Below are 24,944 nucleotides of genomic sequence, written 5' to 3' on the forward strand. Positions count from 1 at the left end.
AAAATAAAAGAATATATAGAAGTTGTAAATATATTCAGAAGAGCGTAAAGAAAAAGCATGTAACTTATATTCTTTTTTTATATAACCTTGCATTGTTTCTTGAAATACCCATACATAAAACAACATAATATTACATTTAAACTTAATACAATGTTTCAATACACTTAAAACAATTAATTTGTTTATTGAAAGAAAAAAAGCGCTTAAAAATTTGGTCCAAGGACCTGGTGTACGAAAAATTACAATGTTACAATGTTTCTACCTAATAACTTTTTTGTTAGAAATTTTTTAATTATTAAGAAATTATCCAAATACACATTTTAGGAGATTACTTTTTAAATTAAGCAAAGTTATTCAAAAATTTTTGATATAAAGCAACAAATTAGTTAAAATTACTTTAAGTCTGTTTAACAAACTAAATAGTTTATAACAGATAATGGGTTATTTTCTTTCTATCTTAAATTTTTTTTTTTTTCTATTGTGAAATTTTTATAGAATTTTTTTAATTTTTTCTAAATCTATTATAAACAAAACTTTAAAAATATGGTTTATTGCAACTAGTTGTATTTGAAATTATTCTAAATTCTTAAAAAAAAGAAACAAAGCATTTTAAGAAACTTAGTTTATACTTTGAATGAGCTAATCTTTGGCTTATGTAGTAATTCTAAAAATTAAAGAAAAATTAGTTAGTCTTGACTATACTAAAACATTTTATGTTTATCTTATGCTAACAGATACACACTTAGTTTTTTGTTATGCTCAGTAAAACTACACAAGATGTTTTACAGTTGTTTTTGCCAAATAAACGTTAATTATAATTTAATACTGATGCTTTTTTTACGTCAAAAAGTATTATATGATTTTACTACATTTCTGTCCCATTTTATAAAATACAAAAAAACTAAATAAGATTCACAATACAGGTCAGTGTAGCAGCCATCAGTTTAAAGTTGGTTCATCTCCATCGAGCTTACTGATGTCAGTATTAGTTTTTAGCATCGTTTTTGTCTTTTTTTGGTATATACCAAGTAGCCGAGTTTTCTAATTTTCACTGAACTTGGCTAACAATTTTTCTGTGAAATCCTATGAAGTTTATCTATTGCTAAATAATTTTTTAATATAAACGCTTTTCTTTTTTCAACATATAAACAGTAAGACTTCTGATATGATTACGTAATCTTAATAAATGAGTACTGTTTATACTGATTAACAACACTTAGTAATTTATATTAAAAAAAAAAACTATTTTCAAAAAAGTATAATTTAGATAATCGAAATACTACAAAAAATGAGGTTTTTAAAGCTGTTGAAAACATAAGTATCATGTATTGAAACAATAATATGTTTAATAATAAATACAAGTTAAATTTTTTTTAACCATTAATTAGTGACCCAGGTCCCAAGATTCTAGTCATACTCTTAAATAAAAGTTCATGATAATTATAAGCACTGTGTATATATTTTTTTTTTCAACATTAAAACAGTATAGTAGTTTTTATTTAAAAATTAGGTGTTAGTTTCTAATTAACACAAAGCTAACAATTTTATAACCAAGGTAATACTCACAAAAAAATAAATACTTTTCTACGTTATTAATTTAATTCTAATTATTTTTTAAAGATATCATATTAGTAAAGACTTTTCAATGACATTAAAAGTACAAAAAACAACAGTTTTGTATATAAAATTATCCCTAAAAAAATATTAACTTCATGCATCGATATTCGATACACCCTAAATTGAAGAAATATTTATAGTTTTCTTTTTATAAGTATCACATTTTTCAATGAAATAAAAGTAGCTAAAAATAAATTTGTTTTTAAATTGGTATTTAAAACTAAATTTTAGGCTTAATACAGTAAATAGATTGTGTTGTAGCGATTTATTTATATGTAAAAACTTGTTTGTTATTATAAGCAAATATTTTTCAGACAAATCTTTTTATAAGTTTTTTAAATGGTTTTGTTCAAAGGTTACTAGAAATAATTATATTTAATTTCTAATGTATAGAGCTATAAATAGTAGTAGTTTATAGATATATAAAAAGAAATAATAAGACAAAAAAAAAAACAGTATATAAAGCAAAAAATAAAAATTAACTATTAAGAAAAGATCAAACTTTTAAAAATTTTTTGTGTAATTTACTTAGATATACAAATTAGTTATAACTTATAAACTCTACGATACAATGCTGCTTTTAGTTAAATAAAATGTAAGTTTTCCTAAGGATAAAAATCTTTAATGGTGTAATTGTAGATAAATATAATAAAGTCTTTTAATTGATCGCTTTAAAAAATAAGGATTTTTATGTTGTAGTTGTGTGTTATATATTATTTTAATTAAATATTGTAGGTAGTTAAATCTTCCTTTTTAAATTTTTTTGTAAAGAATTATTAGTTTTTTGCTACTTCAAACAAGTCGTTTAATAAATGTAATTATTTAGTTCAAAATGTAAAAAAATTCTTGGCAAAAAGAAATATTTCTAAATATTTATAAAAGTGAATAAAACAATACTACTACATAAGTATGTTTCTTAAAATAAAATAAAACTTCTAAAATTTTTAGCATTAAAAAATATTAATTTAGTTTCAAGTTCAAATAAAGCCATTATTCTGTATATAACAGCTAAACTAGTTTCTAGCTGTTAAAAAAGCATTAAACTAAGATATTTAAAAAATATAAAAATGTAGTTATTGTAATTTATACAATAAAAATGTTTAAAAGTTTTTAGGTCTTTTTCTGATGTTTTATGTAATTTTGAAAGTGCCTAATGACTTTAGTTTGACATAAACATAAATAATTATTGAAGATATAACTAAATTGTATTAGTTTATTTCAAAAATTCTAGGGTAAATATATTTAAGATGGTTTATTTAAAGTTTACTAAAAAATATTTTGAAAAATGTGTAACAAAGTATTAATTTATGAAATCTGCAAAGTCTCTATTAAGTTATTTATAAAATTCTGATCTTGATTATAGTTATTTGTACATGATTTTGAATTATTATTAGTGTTAAAGTAGAATATCTTATTATACCTGTGTAAAGTCCACTTTCTAAATAGTGTGGTCATTAAACATACTTAGCAAGAATAAAAACAATTTTTTTTATTAATAAAGTTACAGTTTTTAAGTAAGTTATTTCTACATTTTAATTTAACAACTAAATGTGTAACATCACTGACTTTACAGAAAAGATGTAGATATGAGCATTTAAAATATAAATTTCAAAAATGGAGCTTGAACTAGATATTGTTGACTACATACAAGTAAGTAGTTTTATAATCTGAAACTTAATTTTAATTTTTTAAATGTTTTACTTGATAAAGTTAGAACCATAACTTGACTTATAAAAAACCAACAGCTTTTACAGTAATTTTCTTTTTTCAACATAAATATGTTTCTCTGTGTTAAACAACTTACACAGCTCCACAGAGTTCTTTACTAATATGTACTGCAAAAAAGAATAGAATATAAAGAAGATAAGTATATTATTTAATAATTACTAATTATATTTTAGTACATACAAATATTTAACTTCTTTATCTGCTATACTTTTTCAAAATACTTATTTTTACAGAACTTTTTGGCCTTATGCTTTAATTATGTCTTGTTTATTGTTTTTACAAGTTTTAAGTTGCATCAATAGTTTAGTTCAATAGATACAATAAAATTTATCCCAGAAAGCGTTTATTGTTGCAATTGCAAAGGTTAAGTTTTAGACTAAGTGTTTATATTTTGTTTTTGCACAATTTAAATCTACAAGTTAATCTTATTTTACTGTTGTTGAAAACATTTTACTAGTTTTAGTTGTATGTTAAACTTGTACAATTTTAAAAACCTAAGACTACACTACTTAAAGTTTTCATATATAAACTTACAAAATAACTGTATTAATTTTGTTATATGTAAAAGTAGTAAAATTTAGAATTTTCTGCATATTTAGGTCAATGATTAAGCTCTTGTTGAAAACACTTTTTAAATACATTAACATAGATTTGTTTTATATGAAGGATTTTTATTAAATTAAAACTTATAAATTTAAATTATTATCTTGAATAATTAGGTTTTGAGCTTTATTTTAAGATTAGGTACAATTTTACTTACAAGTAGGTCTATACAATTTTGAGTATTTATATATTAAGGGCATAGGGGGGGGAGTAAAACACTTTTTCACAATTTGATCTTTTTTTATATAGTTTTTACTAAGCTACAAGATGCTTGTTACAAATTTAAAAAATTCAAAATAATTTTAAAGATATAGCCTGTCAAAGTTGGAGGCCACAATAGGTTTTATATGGGAGGCACAAACTAAAGCGGCAAAAATAGACTATTTTACTAAAAATCTATCTTCTCCTACGTTTTTTGAGATAACTACTTCAACATTTCAGGAAGTGTTCCTTGATATATTTAGAAAATTCTGTCGGAAAGAATTGATAAAAAATCAAAAAATAGAATTTTTATATAAAAAATAAATTATTTCTTTTTGTTATAATATTTCTATTTTTTAATTTCTAAAAATTTATTACAACGGAATTTTCTAAATATTGCAAGGAACATTTCCTGAAAATTTGAGGTAGTTATCTCAAAAAACGTAGGAGAAGGTAAGTTTTTAATGATTTCTAGTTATTTGCTGTTTGAGTTTGCGCCTCCCATAAGGAACCTATTGTTGCCTTCAACTTTGACTGGCTAAATCTCAAAAAGTATTTTGAATTTTTAAAATCTGTATAAAGCATCTTGTAGCTTAGTAAAAACTATATAAAAAAGGATCAAATTGTAAAAAAAGTGTTCACCCCCTATACCCTTTATTTTAAAACATGTTTATATAAATTTATCCAACAATGAGTTACAAAGCTAACACTGTTTCACCTAAACATGGCCGATCAAAGATTACCTGGACAAGACGCTAAAAGGTATCCAAGTGGTGTGCGACTTAATAACCAAAAGGTTTTTTTGTGCACCAGGTCTTATGACCAAACTTTTTCAGTTTTTTTATTTGTTGTTCTATAAAAAATAAATTTACTTATAAGTGACATTTAATAAAACAAAATTCACAAATATAAATATAGCAAAAGCAAAAATATAATCAACAATTAATCATAAAATGAAATAGTAATCAGTAATTATTTAATCAAATAATGACTGTATTTACTACAACTATAAATTAATGCTAAATTTAAATTTATAATTATCAGAGTTAAAAGAAATTAACTAAACTTAAATTTAAACTTAACAACACAGAATAGAAATACTTAATAAAAGACCAATCAATGTAATTATTAATAAGTACTTATTAAGAAATTATAACTTAGAATAATGAAAAAATACATTAATAAAAGCACAACAATACATAAGTAATTGATAGATAGAAATAAAAAGACCTAAAGTGAGTACAAATCGCGGTCAGTTCTTTTGTGATATTTAGTCTATCTGTTATTTTCTGATTTAATTCTAATAGTACAGAATAGGTTTATAAAGAATAATACAAACAAGTTTGATGTATCTATGGGTAGTTATATAGGAAAAGAAATCTGTGACTCAAAAGATAGAATGATTTCATTTGGTTTATACCGTGATGATGGTCTAGCAGTTTTAAACAATCCATATATTAAAATGAAATAATAACAAAAAGAATTGCGAATATCTTCAAAAACCATGGATTTAGATTAGCATAAATTCCTTATCAATAATAAATTAAATAAATTTTCCAGCAATAAGAAGATATATAAAAATATTAAAAAATATTATAATGATGCATTGTTTTCAAGTGTCTATGACAAAGTTAAAGGTTACAGTGAAACAAACTTAACTTTTACTCAAAAGATCAACAGATCAAGAAAAAAAAAACAGTATTTTGCAGTTTTGTCAAAATGAATATCAGAAAGAAGTTTTTTGAACTTGTTTGCTTGCATTTTCCTAAAAATAATAAGCTGCATAAAGTTTTCAATAGGAATAGGATTAAAACTTCATATAGTTGTATTATATGAATTATTTTATTTATTCTTACAATAAAAAAGTCCTGAAAGATACAAGCAAAACAGACAAAGTGTGTAACTGTAGAACTAGATCTAATTGCCCATTTAATGGTTAATGCATTCTAAGCGGTTTTTAAAAAGCCTCATTAAGAAATAAGGAATAAATTGGATTATTGAGAGTTGAATTTAAATCTAAATGGCAACAATATAAACATAGCATTAAAAAGAAATTTTAACTCTGTCCAAATTTTCCATATTAAACAGTATTAAGTTCTCTGAAGTTAAATGGCAAGTTCTACATAAAATTAACAGCTCGATACTAAGGAAAGCAGATAAATTTTCTACAATTAATGTTCAAAAAATGGCTATTTTCGAAGCAGATACAGTAAAATAATTTATTATCGGAACGTAACTCACTGCCATATGTCCTCACTTTAGGTCTTTTTATTTTTAAATATAAATTATTTTTTTATTGCTGTGCTTTGATTTTCGTATTTTTTTATTAATCTAAGTTTTTATTTGTTATTAAGTGTTTCTATTATGTACTGTTAAGGCCATAGGGGGGGGGGGGTAGACCATGTTTTTTACAAGTTGATCTTATTTTATAGAGTTTTTACTAAGCTTCAAGATGCTTTTTACCGTTTTTAAAAATTCGAATTAGTTTTTGAGATATGACCGGCCAAAGTCGGGCCGCATAACAGGTTCCTTATGGGGAAGGAAAACTAAAACGGCGAAAAAAGACTAATGCATTCAAAATCTATCTTCTCCTTCATTTTTTAAGCAATCTTCTTCAAACTTTCACAGTCTATTCTTTATACAATAACAAAAAAACGTTATTTGTGACTTTAAAAAATTTCAAGTAAAAATACCTTTTTTTTGTAAAAAAAATTTTTTTTTGATGAAAATTCACTTTTTTTTTTAATTTTTGTCATAAAATTACAAAAAAAAAGGTATTTTTACTTGAAATTTTTTAAAGTCACAAATAACGTTTTTTTGTTATTGTATAAAGAATAGACTGTGAAAGTTTGAAGAAGATTGCTTAAAAAATGAAGGAGGAGATAGATTTTGAATGCATTAGTCTTTTTTCGCCGTTTTAGTTTTCCTTCCCCATAAGGAACCTGTTATGCGGCCCGACTTTGGCCGGTCATATCTCAAAAACTAATTCGAATTTTTAAAAACGGTAAAAAGCATCTTGAAGCTTAGTAAAAACTCTATAAAATAAGATCAACTTGTAAAAAACATGGTCTACCCCCCCTATGGCCTTAAGTTTAAATTCTTTATTTGATTTAACTTTGTTCCCTCTGATTATTGATAAGTTTAATTATGATATTAGATATATTATTGTAGAAATTATAATCTTTAATTTATTAGACAATTACTGATTACTATCTTAATTTTTGATTGTCAATTTGCTATATATTTGTATAATATTGCTATATATTTGTGCTTTAATATTTTACTTATTGTCAAAACTCAATGAGCCTTGTTTAGGTGAAGCAGTGTTAGCTTAGTTACATATTATTGAATAAATTTATACAAATTAAGATTTCTTATATCTATAAAATAGATTAAGCACTATAGTTCATACAGTTTTCATACTTTTAAAAAACTGTTCTTTTTTTTTAAATTTTATTACCAAAAAGTATGTGTTTGAAACAAAATATAACTTCATTCAATTGAATGCATGATTAATTCTTCTTAATAGGTTGGAATAACTGCAAAAGATTGTATGAAAATAATTCCATATGTTGATAAAAACAAAAAAGTTTCTCAAAAAATTGTTGTTGGTGATCAAAAAGGAACATTGCAATGTTTTGGTATTAAGAAAAATGAAGTAAATGTTAGTACAAAGTTTAAATTTTTATTACATTCTAAAAACTTTATTAATATATTTTTTATTGGATTTTTTTTTGTTTGCAAAAAAGGCATTAGATACAAAACATAATAATTCCTAATAAGCTTATCATAAGTTTAGTTTAATTTTATACTGTCTATCGACTTTATAGTACTTTGTTAAACAATAAAACAATTAAATCAAATAGTTTTTATAATACCTAAAATTATATGTGATCCTTAGCTAGTGATAGTGTTGCCATACACTCGCAACAACTCCGGATATTTTGAAGTTTTTTTTTATAATCTCAGGATACTTTGAACTTGTTTTTTAAACTCCGGCTGACTCAGGAAAATTTTTTTTTTTTAACTCAGGACAATTTTAATTTTACTGAAAATCTCAGACCAGTTTATTTTGCATGAGATTTAGTCTCAATATTTTATTATTTAATAATCAATTTTGTTCAACAACTTCATTTTGAAAAATTAATTATTTTCTAAGAGTTCGAAAAAAACTCAGGATGACTCAGGACAGTTTGTGGTCACTCAAGACAGTTTTTTTGACTCAAAAAGTGGCAATTTTATATTTATAGTGAAGATGTTAAGTCCAATTCATAAATAGGTTTAATATATCAAAAACTTATATCAAATAGATATTTAGTTACAACCAAGTAACAAATAAATATGCTAACTTAAAATAAGATTTTACAGATTATTGAAAAACTTAAATTTTTCAACATTAAAGTTTGTTACACTTGAATATAATTCTATTTTATTTGCTTTGCAGATGTAAATTATATTTTTTCAGTACAAACTTAAATTATTGTATGTAACAACATGAAGTATTATGTCATAATTAATAAAGAACTATTTGGGGTTTCCACTTGCTAAGGTAATTTTGAAAATATCATAATGAATCAAAACAACTCAGAATAGTTTGAATTTTTTTTAAATTCAGGATAGTTTGGTTGATTTATAAAAAAACACAGGATAGTTTTGATTTCTTAAATTTCAGGCCAGTTTTTTTCTAGACCTTGAATGAGTTTAGGCGATCCAGTTTCAATAATATGTTATTTATAACCAACTCTGTTCAAAAAACTAGGTTTTTATTTATTTTAAAACGATAAGTAGGTATTAGTATTTACCCTTCAAAAAAAAGTTTCTGTTTTAAATCTGAAATTAGTATTTACCATGATTTAAATTTGTGTATGCTAAAAAAACAGATTAAAAACAAAGAATTTTAACTACCTAGTTATTTTAAGTTGTCCACGTACTTTAAAAAAAACTCAATTGATTTAATCTACAAAACTTGAATATTTAAAATTGGTGTTTCTCATAAGTTAAGTAAACATTTAATGTAGAAGCATATATATACAGCTTTCCTTTTTATTTTTTAGAAGACAAAAAGTAATGGGTATAAGTAGTTTGCGTCGGAGGCCCAAAAGTTATTTTTTTATGGATCAAAAACTCATTATGACTCAGGTAGTTTAAAGTCACTCATGATAGTTTTTGATAGACTTAAAGAATGGCAACCCTGACTATTGTGTATGAAATATATGTTTTAAATTTTTTAAGCACACGAACCTAAAAAAAAAAAACTTTTTTCTGATATACATATGAGACTATAACATTCAACAATATTTATAAGTATTTAGTAATTTTTCTTATTCATAATTTAAGTTTGTGCCAAGACAAAAAAATAAATTATTTTACTTCGTTATAGTTTCAATTTGACTCACATTGCTCCATGATCTTAAATGTGATAAGTTACTGATAAGATATTATAAAGTTTAAAAACAAAATGTTTACATAATTAAAATCCTTATTTTGTTGTAATTAAAATAATTAGTAAATAAATGTTGAGGTTTAATATTTTAAAAGCAATGTTTAAATAATTACATTTTAAACTATAGTTTTTTAGTAAAACTTTTTATTAAGCATATTTATAAAGGTATTTTTTCTTAGCTATTCTATTTGTTATTTTCTTGTCACTTATTACATATTTGAAATGTATTTTACTAGTTAGAGATTTTTCTTTCTAGTTCTGCTTTTCATTAAGTGGTTCTTGTTTTGTAGACAATTTTCAAAACACTTCCCGGGTCCCCAATCAACAAGATAGTTCTTGGTGGAGCGCTCGGCACTGCTCAAGATAAAGTGTTCGTTGCCAGCAACTCTGAAGTCCGAGGTTATTCAAAGAAAGGCAAAAAGTTTTTAGACTTCAACACAAATCTCACTGAGTCAATTACGAACTTGTTAGTTGACTGAAATAAACAATAAAGTAATTGTAAACTTTTACTCCATGTATTAATTGTTCATTGTATCTTATTTTTCTTTTGTTTTTTTTATTGTTTGCCTTTTGAAAGTTAAGTGTATTTTCAAATTGTAGTAACTACATAGCAAAACCAAATAATATTTTTTCACAAAAACACTTCAGTTTAATAAACATTATTCCGAAAAATTCCTAGAATTACTTGAAAAGAAATTACTTTTTTTTGCAAGTGATTAAAGTTTTTGTGATAATATAACATATATTATGTTTTTGCTTTATAAATTTTATTTTTTTAGAGTTATAGTTTAAAAAAGTATATTTTTAAAACTGTAGCAAATCTAGTATTATTACACAGTATTTTTATTTAGATTTGTTTTAGTTTATATTTTATATCATGTAAAGGAAATAAAAAGTTTAACGTAAAGTATTTAATATGTTTTGAATGGTAACTTTTTACTCAGTAGATAGTTTCTTTAGAGTCTTACTATTTTTAGAATATTGTTTAAAAACGTTTTTTGTTTATAGGCTAAAGCATGCTTAGTCTTAAGTAAGTTGCTATTTAATATCATTTTATTTGTTTTAAAGTTTGAAGAAAAAAGTATATTTTAGAAATCTATCATATTTTATCCACTACTATTTGTTAAGTATTTTTTTTTTTGAAACATTATTTTAAATGCTTTAGATTTACAAGATAAAAATAAATAACAGTTAGCAAAGTTTTATTTATAAATTTACTGATTTAAATACTTTTTAGTGTACTCTTCGACTATATTGGTATTTAGATATAAAAAACTCAAATGTTTCCAATTTTTAAAGTTTCTATAAAATAAATTATGCGTTTTAAAAACTATCTAAGATTTCTCTTATAATGTCTTAATTATTATATTGCACTCAAGTACAACTCCTGCACGTAGTTTGATACTGTCTATAGCATATAGTTTTCATTATATGCTATAAACGATATAAAATAGACAACAAGACTGAAACATAAAGCTCTATTCTATTAAAGTAAACTTAATAACTCTGATGATAAAAGTACAGTAATAAGTAAGTTAAAAGTTAATGCATATTAAAAGTAAGTTAAAAAAGAGTATGAATAGTAGCTTAAAGACTACCTATCAGACAAAATATTTTGATAATTTCCCTTGAAATTTCTCTATTTTCTACTGATTTCCCTTCAAATTTTTAGAGGTTCGTTAGTGGAACCCTGAATTAAGCTTCAATTAAATAAAATCCTTATTGTAATTTTAGACACGTGAACGGTAGCGACTTGCTCGCAGGAGGCTTGTATTTGTACAACCACTTCTCAGACTGCGTGGACCAAGGTTACTATTTCTCACCAGACAAGATAAACGATCTGATTTGCGTGCCTTCTAGCAGAAACCAAGACGAACAACTGGTCGTTGTGCTCGCTTGCAATGACAGCGTACTGCGCTTGCTAATTGTGTGTTTAAAGTTTTAAACATTTAAATATTTTATTTAGTTATAAAAGTTTAAAAAAAGCTTCTAAACCGAAATCAAGTTAGATAGTTATTAGTAAACAAACTTATACTTAATTAATGATGGTTGTTGTTAACTATTTAAACTATTTAAATTATAAAAACTTTTATACTAAGTAGTTGTAATTTTCGATCAACCAATTTTTATTAAACTGAAGTTTTTATTATAAATATTGTGTTCATTCAAAATATTTTTAGTCTTTTATTAATCAGTGTTGAAGTACTTTCCACTTTTGTTTAAATGTAGAGGTTTTTCTAGTCTGATAATTAAATGTTTACTTAAAATTTCTATTTTATTTATTATAACTAAAAGTAATAAATACCTCACTAGTTTTAAAAGCTTTTATTTAAACGATTTATTTATCTACAGTTGTTCATTGATGATTTATGTTTAACCTTCCGTATGAATTTTAATTTTATTACGGTATTTAAATCTTTAAAGAAAGTTTTAATTACAAACTTTTTAGGGGTGTCAAGTAGTAAAAGAAATTCCAGTTTCGAATGTACCAATAAAAGTAATAGAATTTGATGACCCTTCTCCTTCGAAAAGTTACATAAATCTCGTATGTGGGTTTGAAGACGGAACCATCTCTCACATTAATATATCGTCAGAGTTAGTAAACAAACTTTTTAATTTGAAATATCACTTATTGTTTGTCTTAGCCAAAGAAACATTTTTTTGTTAACCAACTGTTTTTTTTTGGCTAAACCAAAAAATGCTTAGTTAGATTTGTTGCCCTTGTGAGTACTATATTATCATTTAGATAAAGTTGATGGAATGTAACAACAGTTTTCTTGAAATTAGTATATAGTTATTTATTTTTTTTGGAAAGCTTATAAAAAAATCAGAAACATAAGTTTTACCACATTGCATCAACATTTTTATTTTATATAACTTCAAAAATTTATTATCTTAGTCCACTAGAAAAAAGTTATTCCTGTGTTATACACAAACAAAAAATTTGTTACCATGAAAAGGAAATTAGTTTATTATTAAAAGTCTAGAATCATGTTTTCCAAGTTAACAACAAAATAAAAAGTTCTGAACTAAGACCTTGAACTTCTTCATGTAAATTATTTGTAATTATCAATACGTTGTTCCAGCACTTACGAAGCCAATTCCAAATGGTTGCTTAGCAACGAGGACGGAAGGTTGGGAGGGGTGTCGTGCATGTGCGTGTACGATTTGTGTGGGGACGGGGCCGGGGACTTGTTGGTGGGCCGGGAGGACGGTCACGTCCAATTGTACAGCTATCACGAGATGGACGAACCCCTGATGCGGTACAAACATGTAAGTGTGTTGAAATGTATTTAATTATGTTTGCAAACATAAAAGTATTTTACTTTTTTTTTACTATTAAATTTTTGTTTTCATATTTGAAGGCAATATGACTAGTATAAAACATAAATTTTTGTTTAAACTTATTTTTTGTAGTTTTTGATAGGTTACATTACTATTTATAGTTTAAATTTAATTAAATTTTGAAACTTTCATAATACTTTTTTATAAAAGTCTTTTAAAAAGATGCTTTCATAGTAAAAAGTTTCTGATTAAAACAAAAATTCAGTGTTTCAACGAGAGCATAACTTCAATATGCGGAGGTTGTGTTGGTTCGGCACACGCCAGGCAAATTGTTGTTTCAACATACAGTGGCTGGATAACTGCCATGACAACGGAGCAAGTCAAAAAGAGTGGCAACCAACAACCTTCCCAACGCGCCACATCACAAAACTCTGAGCTTCAGACGAAAGTTGATGTGCTAAAGTTAGATGCTGTAAACTTTTATAGTATATAGCCTTTGCAATAAATGTTTAAAAAAATATTAAGTTTGTAAAACAAGTTTCCTTTTGTATGGTGACTTAAATAGATGTATTAATTGTATTAAATTAATTAATTATTATTTTTACACAGCTAATTAACTTTAAAATAATAAACTGAATAGCTTGAATTTTGTATTTTGTCATTTAAAAAAAACAAAGTTTCTAACTTTAATCAGAAACGAGGTGGAAACGCTGCAAGTAAAAGTTGAAGAGCAACGCAAAAGATACGCTCAGCTGCTGCAGCAGCGGGGCGGAGATGACGTGAGCATGACGTCAGCGAACTGCATGGAGGTGAAGGAGAGGTTCGTGTTGTCGCCCGATGACGCGAGCTACCACCTCAGCATAGAAACTCCCACCCCGATCGAGCATATCGTGTTGCAAGTTCGTCATGTTCAGTGGCTACTTAGTTTTTAGATTTGTTAATATTGGGTATTTTCTGATACAGAGCAATGTGCCAATAGACGTTTTGGACGGTGACAAAACTACAGCCGTGGTGAGTCACACCAAAAACATAAGCAAGCAAGATGACAATTTTCTGCTTGCAACTTACAGGTGTCAGGCAAATACCACCAGATTCGACGTTTGTTTTCGTTTTTTTTGAATCATTATTCTATAATTTTTTAAATTTTGGCTTTAATTTAGTTTAAAACAGATTAGTGTTAATACCATTAATAATAGCATATATACTTAAAAATGTTTATTGTTAAGTTAATGTAGATATACCTAAACTATCAATATCTTATTTAGGTATTCAGAGTTAATCTTATTTACTTAATTTTAAACTCATATTAGATATAAAGAATTTAAAAAAAAAAAACTGTATAAAGTATTTATTATTGATATTTTAAATGAAGCATAGTCTTTTTAACATAAAATTATACTGTTTGATTTTAAAACTTTTTTAGGAAAAATTTTTTCTTAAATACCTGTATTAAGTAAAAAGATGTGTTACTAACTACCTGATTAAGTTCGCTATACTCAATAATTTATTTATACAAAAAAGTTGACGTTTAAATTGTCACGAAAGGTAAGAATTCGATCGATAGAAGGTCATCAAGGTGCGGTCAGGGCTTACATTGTTCCCAGGCTCAACCCCAAGTCGTGCGTGATGAAAGTTTACCCGATCAAGCCGCTGTCCTTGCACCAGCGCATACACGAGTTCGACGAGAAAAGGTGAATAATTAATGATAAAGCAACACTTTATATTTAAGTATAATTTAAAATAGGCCGACAAGCTCCTTGAGTCTGAGCGGAAACTTCAGTTTGGCTGAAATTCACTCGTTTCTGCACTCCACGCTCCCGAACGTTGCCGAGAGGCCTCCCACCGAAGACAAGGCTGTTCTGATGTACCAAAGCGTCTTCCTCAACACACAACTCAAATGCACGTACCAGTATGTTGTTTTCTAAATTTTAACAACTTCTAAATGTTAGTATCTTCATCATTTTACTTACTGGCAACTAAGATAAAATAAACTCAAACTTAACTTCTAATTCAGAACGTATAGTCCGGGGGCCAGATCCAGCCCGCGACGTATGTTTTGGTCAAAAACGACTTATGCAAAAATATAAGGTTGTGCCTTTTCATAACACTTAGATTGGAATAATCTTAATCGACTTTTAGTGTTAAGTAGCATTGCTGCCATAATTCTAAGTTTCTGTAAATCTAGCGATTTTAATTGTTATAGTTTTTGAACTTAGGTTGTCAAGTGTCTAGTCTTGGCAAACTAAGGTCAACAAATCAGTAGTATTAAGCATCTAGTTATAATGCAGCTAAATTTATATCAGCTCTAGAAAAAATTAAGGAGAGCAAACCAGTTGAAATTAAATTAGTTTACAAATATGCACAGTAGTGCTTATAAAATATTTTACATCTACTAGAATTTTTTTATAATATATTTTTCTAATTTTAATTGTATAATACTTGAAAGTTTCATTAACCACTAAAACTATTTTGCACAAATTCGGTCCGCAAAAGACTTATTTGTTATATCTGGCTTGTGGACTAAAAAATTTTTACCCCTATTTATAATTGTGTTTTCAATTAGTATATTATTTTAGAAATAAATGTTAAAACATACTTAATATAATTATACTATAGTCGAACAGAAAAAAGGAGCTAGAAAATAAAAATGCACAACCTTAGCTTTTACTTAAATATTTTTAATTCAAGTTAAGAATTTTTATATGCAGCCTCTTATTTTTTCCAAAGTTGCTGTGGTACATGAATTCAAATTCTACTGTTGTAAAATAGAAAAAAAAGGACATTAAACATAAAAATGCACATCTTTATTTTCAATTTGAATTAGAAAATCTTCATATACAATATTTTTTTTTTGCCAAAGTACATGAAAAATGAAATAAATACTATTGTAAAATAGAAAAAAAAAGATGAAGTGAACAGTTCAGGTTTGTATTTAAGTTTAGTAGTCTTTATATACAGCCTCTTTTATTTTTGCTAACCAACACGCTAAATAGGAAAGGCGAAGTTGAGTTTCAATCAGACAACATTTCGACGATCTCCATCGTCAAAGAAGTGATGAGTCGTGAGGCGACGAGGAAGAAGATCGCGTTGAAGATCCGCTACAATTTGAACGACGAATCCGTCATCTCGGCTCTCCATCTCATCCATCCCAAGCTCAACAGGCAGCTGGAATTGGCGAAAAAAATGCAGCTTCTATCTGCTCTTCAGGTTTCGATTGTAAATCTGATTTTTCTTATATATTTAGATAAAAACAACCCTATTACACAATTTAGTATATGTTTCTAGCGGGAACGGGTGAAATATGCACGAAGAGTCAAATACGCACAAAGAGACACTTTTGCACGTAGAAACTTTTTCACGGAGGGTCATTTTTGCACGAGAGTTAAAAAAAAAATAATAAATAAAAATAAAAGTAAAAAAAAAACAAGAATTTTACACGTATTTGAAAGGCATTAAAATAAATTCAAATTATTTAAACACTTTTTACCCATAATCTAATAGTTAAAATTTAAGACTTCTACTGTAAAATCAAACTAACTTTTTTGTTTTTCTTTTAAAATAATAAAGTTTAAATCATCTTAATTAGCTTTTAAAACAATAACATCAATAAACATTAATTTAATTTTTCAAGTATTTAGTTTTTTATTTTTGAAATAAGTTTACTTCAACCATTAGATTCCTTAGCAAATATTATATTTTTATTTTTCAGAAAATTTCAGAACAAACTTTTCTAATTCCAAAAAGTTATATGTTTGTTATTATTTAGGTATAAAATGATTAGAATAATGTAGTATCACTAATGTATTTTTTGAAGATAACAAGCAGCACTTTGATAAACAAGAATATATTTTATTTACACAAAAAATATAGCAAAAATCGGTAGCCTTTTATAAGGAAAATACGAAAGTTAATGAAAAAGTCCTTACGAGCTACAACATATTTAAAGAGTTTTAAGTTAAAATTAAAATATATTTATATAAAACTAATTAATTTAGTAAATAAGAATAAAAGGGGCAGAATATTTTGTTCATAAAAAAGAAAATACCTGTGATTTATTATTAAAAAGCTTAAACTTGCTTTTTCTTTATTACTTGTTACTGTAATTTAATAAATATCTTAATTCAAAGCTGTTGTTACCTTAAAGTTTATGTTCAAATGAAAATAACAAATAATAAAGCATGTAATTAATAACAAAGGTATAAATTAAACGAGAACATTTATCTAAAGTTTCAATCAATTATTAAAGTTTCTTATTTTAAATAGTTTTAAGTACATTTAAAAAGTACTTATTGTACTATTTCAAATACATAGTTTATTTAAAAATTTTGATTGTTGTTAATAACTAACATTCTCAATTTTTAAATATTTTAAAGTATTATAATTAATTATGCATATTTAAACAATATTTTGTTTTATAATACTTTTATATTTTATGCTTAATTGATACCCTATTAATAGAAAAAAGTTTAAAATAAAAATAATAAGCTTTGCCCAAAGTTATTTAGATTTTTCCAAGCGCTAAACTTTAACTAAAGAAAATAACTTCCGTTATTGATAAACAAACTATTTCTATCAAGCCAATTTAACTATTATCAATACTATGAAATAGTTCAGATATATTTCAAATTTAGAAAGTTGGTACAACTCTATACACAGGGTTGCTACTTTACCTGGAAACCTGGAAAAACCTGCAGTTTGACAATTTAGGCAAAAATAACCTGGAAAAACCTGGAATTTGAGAAATTTTGAAAAAAACCTGAAACTTTTAACAATTTTAACATTTTGAGTTGTAAAATTTCTTTTTGACATCCTCAAAAAATTTTTCTATTAAAAAACACAACTAAAGTAACTTTCAGTATCTTTTCAATGTTTTTATACTTTTTAACTTAGTTTCTTACATTAAAATAAACTTAAAACTAAATGTAGACCCAAAAATGTGTAATGTTAAAAACCTGGAAGAAATTTGGAAAACTTGAAAAAAAAATTGGAAAAAACGAGTGGCAAGCCTGTATACAGAAGATCAATATATTTTATAAAATAAAAAGTTCAAACTACACTTAAATGTAAATCAAACAAAAACTTCAGACTTTAAATGTTTGTATTAAACAATGCATTGCATCTTATAATTTACTTATCAGCACAATTTTTTTTTATCTTTTTTAAATATCAGGAATATTCAACATTCATATCACTAATTTAAAACAAGAAATAAAAAAAACATTAAATGGGACAGCTACTATATCTACTATATTCTCCAGAGTAGTGATCTACCTAATCTATCTATCCGTTTTCGGATCCGGCCGGATAATGCCTTTTTTGGTCCGGATCCGGGCTAGTATTAGTTTGAAAAAAATATCCGGGTCCAGCCGGATCTTAATTTAAAAAAAATATTCGGATCTGGTAGATCACTACAAAATACCTACTTAAAGTATTTTATTTAAGGGCATATGGTGTTTCACATTATTTTTTACAAGCTGATCTTATATTGTACAGTTTTATCTTAGCTACTATAAATTTTAAACCGCTTAACAAAATTCGAAGAATTACATATAAGCATTCAAAGTCTTAATAGGCTCTTAATGGAAGGCACAAGTTTAAACGAATAAAAAAGACTTGTTCATTGAAAAAATATTTTCTCTTTCATTTTTATTCACTATTTTTTTTTTAATTTTTAAAGGAACTAACATTTATTTTTTTAAATTTAAGTTATAATAAAATTCTAAAAAAGTCCCTTTTTGTTTTGTTTTTAATCTAAAACTTTCATTTTTATTTAGATTTAGTATTAAAACAATTGGGTTTTTTAAATATATAAAGAGTGTTTCTTGAAAATTTGAGGCCTATAGCTTAAAAAATGAAGGAGAAACTAGAATTTTACATTTTAATTAAATTTCAAATTTCCTACAATATTGACAATAAAAAAATCGCGGTCCATACGTTCCCATCTGAAACGTTTTACAAAAACCTCTTCATCTCCAAAGTTAAATTAACTACTTTTATTCTTTAAAAGCTCACTTATAACTTATACTTGAAGCTTTCATATAAAAACCAATGTTTAATTTTGTAAAAAAATATTCTCACCCCCTATGCCTTTAATTGAAATTTAACTTCAAGTGTATAAGAGAGGGAAATTTTTTGTTTTTCTAACAGGAGTTGCAAACAAACGAAGGAAATACAGATTTTTTAGCTTCTGAGTATCAAGACATACTGAAAAACTGTGATGAAATAAAAAAAGATTTTGAAAAGCAACCTGCACACTTGGAACGGTTGTACGGTAAGTCTGTGTTTTTTTTTTCTTTTTGTAATGAAACATTACCCTCATTCGTCAAAGTTTCTACCTGTCAATGTTGTTTTATTTGTTTATGATTTGAAGTATTTTTAATTAAATCAAAAAAAAAAAAACAATACTTATGTTTAATATAGCTTTTTAAATCTACCTATACTATAAACTATTACTGAATTTTATTCTATTGTCTGTTACATTATCGTTATACTGCAAATTTTTGTTGTCTGTAAAATTTTTGATACAGGGTTGCCACACACCCAAGCTAAATTGAAATTTTTTTAAATTTAGGGCAAATCAAGTTAATTTAACCCTTTTTTAGATTTTTTGAACAACTCAGACTAGTTTTATTTGTTTTTATTATATAATTTTAGTTTAATTAAGTTATTAGGTAAACATTTTCATCTGCTTTACTTAATATTTTTGTTTACTTGTTGAGTTTAAGGTATATGGTGATAATATAAACAGTTTGAATTTAAAAAATAAACTACTAATTGATTTTAAGCTTTTTATATTCTAGTTGAAGTTATTTTCCTTAATGTACGTAAATACTTGTTTTTAAATAATTCTTTAATCAACTGCTTGAGTTGTTCAAAACATTTTTTTAAATTTAGTATACATATGAATACAAAAACTAAACATGGTTGCTTCCAATTCTGCTTATACAATTCTAAAAAACTTTAATTATTTAAATTTTGGTAATTTCTACGCTTTTATTGAGATAGTTTTGTAGACATGTAGAATGTGCAAGTATACATTTACAGTTAGAATATTTGTTATTTTAATAAATTATGGTTATGTTTAAGCCTTTGGTAAAAGTAGATTGCGGAATTTTAAAAATGTTTTAGTTATTGCAAGTTAGACTTTGTTTGCTTTTGTTGTAAGCTTTTTCTTAAAAACTGTGTTTATTTGTTATTTAAAGTTACAGTTTATCGTTTTTTTTTGGTAATTATTCAAATAGTTAAGTTGTTCATTAAATTATTTAATTTAAGTTAAAAATCGTTTTTACTTAAATATTTTAAAGTTAACGGTACTTTAAATAGTTTTTTATTGTCTTTGAATACCGATAGCAAGCTAAAAACATTAAGTTATACTAAACTATTATTTTCAGGCTAGTCTAATAGTTAGTTTAATCAAGTACATAACTTAAGCGAATTTAAGGATTTAAGCAAACAATGTTTTAGGATGTTTTAATTGCACTGATCAATTATCTAAACATGTCAAAGTTCTATGTTTTGTTTCTGATGCCCTTATAATTAATTTACTCTAAACTTTGCAGGAATGCTTACAGACTTGTATATTGACAATTTCAAGTTCAAAGGAGTCAACGCGAAGCACAAAGCGCCCCAGCTCCTCCAGCAACTCGATAATTATTCCCTCGATGACTTGGTTCACTTCTTCCAGCAACCTGTACAATGAACATGTGTGAAAAATAAGTTGTATGTTGAATTTAAATGTGATTTGAAGTCTATAAAATGATAATATAAAAAATTTCAACTAGCAATTCTTCAATCATGACTCGAAAATTACTAAGTTCATATAAACTAACTAGCTGTTTTTTAATTTTATATAAACTGTCATTAAGAGTTCCAATGAGACAAGTTTTATATTTAATAAATGTTTTATTTTTGAAACTTCAATTTTAAGATTAGTTTTTTCTGTTATATTTATTCAAAGGTTAACTTATAAGCGAATCTTTCAACTTGTAAAAATTTACAAAATAAACTTTACTGAATATTGCAGTGTACTGAATCGCCTGTTACAAACAACTTGTTGATTATAGCCATGTTTTAGTTAGCTAAGGAGTTAAAATATTGTTTTATATTAAGTCTGTTCAAGGTGAGGTTGCTTAACACAATTGATAATTGATTATATTATGATTTTTTATCCTTATAATCCTATATGGGATTTAGAGACAACTAATTTTAAATATAGCATAGTTTTTATTTCAAATTCTTAGTTGCTCTATAAAATAAAAATAATAAAAACTAAATGTAAGAATCTCGCTATAATGTTAATGCACAGTCAGTATACGATTTATACATCTGTAATTTTTTAGAACTGGAGTCGGTTTCTTATGATGTTGTTTTCTTATTTAGTTTAAAAAAAATTGTTTAAGTAGACAATGAGCTGACAATAAACAGTGTATTCCTCAAAATTCGTGTCATTAAAAAAAAACAATTAAAACATACTATCAATCTTAAGATCATGTAAATGGTTTGCAAGGTGATGAGTTTTGTTGTCTTTTGATATAATTAAACTGACTCCCTTTAAAATTTACTAGCTTCTATAAATTAAGAAAAGAGGAGTTTTCGACGCACTGTGTAGACCAGAAGTCAGCAAACTGTGGCACGCGAATATTTTATAATTTGAAATTTGACACGCAACCACCAAATGCCTGCCAACTTATGTTATAGATAATAATTTTTTTTTTTAAATGAATCAACACTTTGTTACCATTTTTCCCTTTCTTATGAAAAATCATATAAGTTCTATATATCACCATTCAATGTTTGACTACAATGTTTTGTGTCATTGTGCATACTGAGGTAGTAAATACCCGCTTGTCTTTAAGTTATTTTCAAACCATTAAAGTCACTAAAAGAAAACTTGGAGAAATAAAAACACATGACATAGAATGAGCACACAAAGTACAGTTAAGCAAGTTTATAGAAGATAAAAGTTAAAACTTATATTAACCAACTGTTTTGATGTCATAAACATTTTTTAACCAAGTAAATTTTGTTTTCATACAAAAGTAATGACTAAAACCTTATTAATTACTTAATTTGTACTAAACTAAAGTTTTCGAAAAAAAGTTAATACAAGAATTTCATATAGTCCTTAACAAGTAAACCACTACTCTTAGAAAATAAGAAAATTGTTTTATAATTTAGTTTGTTCAATATGAGGTTGATTAACACAACTTTAACCATTTAATTTTTTGTTAATTCACAAAAGTCTACTCTCTGTCGCCCATTTATCGTATCAAAGATAAATATTTGGTTCAAACGAAAGTAAAACACATCAAACTTGAATATCCTGGGGTGCTCGTTAATACTCTTTCTTTGTAGAATTCTTTTGGCGCTTTTAGCGAAACAAACCTGTTGAACGTTAAAAAAATCTTATTAAAAACTTCAAAGATTTATTTAAAAAACCTGCCATAAATATTCATCATAACGACAATTTTGTGATTCTTCCTTTACGTCGGACATATTTGACCGTGACAGACTTCCGCAAACCAGAAATTTTTCCTCACTGTGCAGGTCCCACTACTTCTTGCTTCACTTTGCCACTTTTCTCCATTTGTTATTTTTAAAACTCAACGCATGAGTCAAGATTACCGAAAACGGGTCCAACGTACCCTTCAACAACGGACACACTTTATGCATGAATGCAACAAAGTCTACGGTAACTAGGCATACTTGCCATAACCTCCCACACATTGGTAGCAGCTGAGTTCTTTCTTTTTTTTGTGATCTCTACTAGCAAATATTTCAAACTTGCTTTGGTTGCAGTATAGATTGGTAGTCTTAGATTTGCTTAAGCTGTTTGTTTGTTTATAATTAATTTAACAAGACTAGAGAAATCATCACTTGCGGTAAAACTGCGGCTTATCAAAAACACAATTAAAAGCAGATATTGATAGCTAAGCGATCTTTCATAAATTGACTGCTTTCGTTTTTGAGATGTTTATCAATTTTGTGATTTGATTCAATGATCTTTACTGTTGTCTATCTTCATCACGAAATCGATCATTAATTCATCACTATAAAGTATTTTTGCTACAAGGTTAGCGTCAAGTTCAAAAAGTTTATGGAGTCAGCGAATGTTGAGAAAAAGCGTTAAAGAAATCTGATCAACAGCTTGAATGAACTGGAAAGCTTGAAAAGGCGAGAATGAAAATGACCAGTGTAACATTTTAATACCAGTTGTATTTCCTATGTACTTGTATATATTTCTTTATTTTGTAACTTCTTTCTACGAAAGTGTGCTCGTTTCTAATGGAAACACTAATTTCTCCTATTCATTAGGTTACAGTATTCCTAAAGTTGTTTACATTATTTTCATGAAATTTAATACAAGTATTTTACTTGATACTGCCTAGATCAAGGAACGATAAATTTTAGTAATTAATAATTCTGAACAAAATTTAATTTCAACTTAAAATAACTTTTGGCGATTTATTAAAAAGCAACTATGCCGCGTAGTAAAAATTAAAGCTAAACTTTTTTAATTAAAGCTTATATTAGTTTTAACTTAACTATTGTTAAATATAGTTTAAAAAACAATAATTAGTCTAACATTAAATTTTATGTATTATCGATTAACCATACCAATTTTGAAGAGTGTAATATGAAACATTAGAAGGTTTATTATTCTTAAAAAAAAAAACTTTGTAAATCTTTTATCTAAGGTTTAAAGCGGGGAACGGCTGACAATTGGTTCTTCCGGGCCAAATTTCAAGTTTCAAAATTTTCCGCGGGCCGCAGTTTTAGTTTTAGTCAGTTTTTATTTTTAATAGGGTTTAGTCACATTTAGCTACTTATAGGGGTGTGGCCAGGCTTATTTAAAATGCATTTTTATTTTAGTGTCTAAAATTAATATTTAATATAATACTTATCTCCTAATATTATTTCTATCATCATTATAAATTCATTTAAATAAAATAAATGTTTTGTTCTTTTCATTATCACCTAACTCTTAAACAATGAAATAAGCAATCTATCAGACGTTTTGTGTTTGAAAAAAACTTACACGATACACAACAATAAAAGATCAACTACAAACACAGTGACGCAATAAAATAATTAATAAAATTTGATATCCTTTTCTAGTTCGGTTTCATAAAGTGTTGTTTTTTTTTCTCTTTCTTCCAGTCTTTTGAATTTTGTAGATGGCCATTTCACGTTGTCATTTACAAGCAACTCTCACTGACATCTGTAAAAACTATGCTCAAAAAACAGATGTGGATCACTTTATACACTTTTTATATAATCAAGTTCTATTTATTTAGATAACATTTTATTTTAAGTTTTTATATATCTTTATATGATCAACAAAAAACATCGGCGAAAGTCAGCAGAGCAGAAGCCTTTCGGTATAAACTTGTGGTCTGATGATCGAATTTGCGTGATCAACTCTATTGTTAAACTTGAGCTTGTCTCACGGCAAACGAAAGTCCAGGCTTCTGCTCTGCTGACTTTCGCCGATGTTTTTTGTTGAAGACTAATGAGTCCTAATAAGGACGAAACCGGTCTCAGTCTACCGAAACTTGTGGTCTGATGATCGAATTGGCTTGATCAACCCTATATCTTTATATGAAAGTAATCTTTATATATTCAATACATTGCACAGAACATATTTAAAGTTTTAGTTATTTTGTTAAGTTAACTAAAATATAAATAAAACTTATTTTATTTTAAACAGCGCAAGGGATTTATTTAGAACCTTTAAATACTTTAATAATCTATTTAAAGTTTTCTTGGTTGCAACTTTTTGAAACAAAAAAGTTACAATCATTTACATCAAACCAGTCAGTGTTTTTAAAAGATAAAAAAAATTTAAGAAGCCAAGATTGAAAATTTTTGCCATTTAAACAAAACAATTTACAAACTAAAAAAATATTTTAATTTTAGTTAATAGTTTTTTATTTCTTTTAAATGTTTCTTTACAAATTTCAATATAGTTATAAAAAAATTATAAAAGAAACATTTTTATAATCACATGTCAAAGCAAAGACCTAAATTATAAAGAATTGACATGTTAGTCAAACATTGTAATGTT

The 24,944-nt window shown here is 26.0% G+C and overlaps 1 protein-coding gene across 1 annotated transcript; it reads left to right on the forward strand.

Annotated features, from left to right (window-relative positions):
* Positions 1-3,188: 3,188 nt before the first annotated feature.
* On the forward strand, positions 3,189-20,894 carry LOC145848860 (BBSome complex member BBS7-like). The gene is made up of 14 exons (XM_082954099.1): positions 3,189-3,267; positions 7,679-7,813; positions 9,883-10,058; positions 11,327-11,519; positions 12,042-12,187; positions 12,679-12,865; positions 13,143-13,339; positions 13,572-13,776; positions 13,841-13,975; positions 14,423-14,568; positions 14,622-14,786; positions 15,871-16,084; positions 19,025-19,148; positions 20,437-20,894. The coding sequence occupies exons 1-14, from the start codon at positions 3,232-3,234 to the stop codon at positions 20,574-20,576; spliced, it is 2,199 nt and encodes a 732-aa protein (XP_082810225.1). The 5' UTR covers positions 3,189-3,231; the 3' UTR covers positions 20,577-20,894.
* The last annotated feature ends 4,050 nt before the right edge of the window (positions 20,895-24,944 follow it).

The sequence above is a fragment of the Thalia democratica genome, chromosome 1 (genome assembly GCF_965202585.1).
Source record: "Thalia democratica chromosome 1, ktThaDemo2.hap1.1, whole genome shotgun sequence".
Lineage (NCBI taxonomy): Eukaryota > Metazoa > Chordata > Thaliacea > Salpida > Salpidae > Thalia > Thalia democratica.

Bases quoted from the DNA above. Each gene is read 5' to 3' on its own strand.
- LOC145848860 (XM_082954099.1), top strand. From the start codon at position 3,232: ATGGAGCTTGAACTAGATATTGTTGACTACATACAA. The intron at 13,340-13,571 runs GTTAGATGCTGT...AACTTTAATCAG, and splicing joins ACGAAAGTTGATGTGCTAAA to AAACGAGGTGGAAACGCTGC. The intron at 16,085-19,024 runs GTTTCGATTGTA...TTTTTCTAACAG, and splicing joins AGCTTCTATCTGCTCTTCAG to GAGTTGCAAACAAACGAAGG.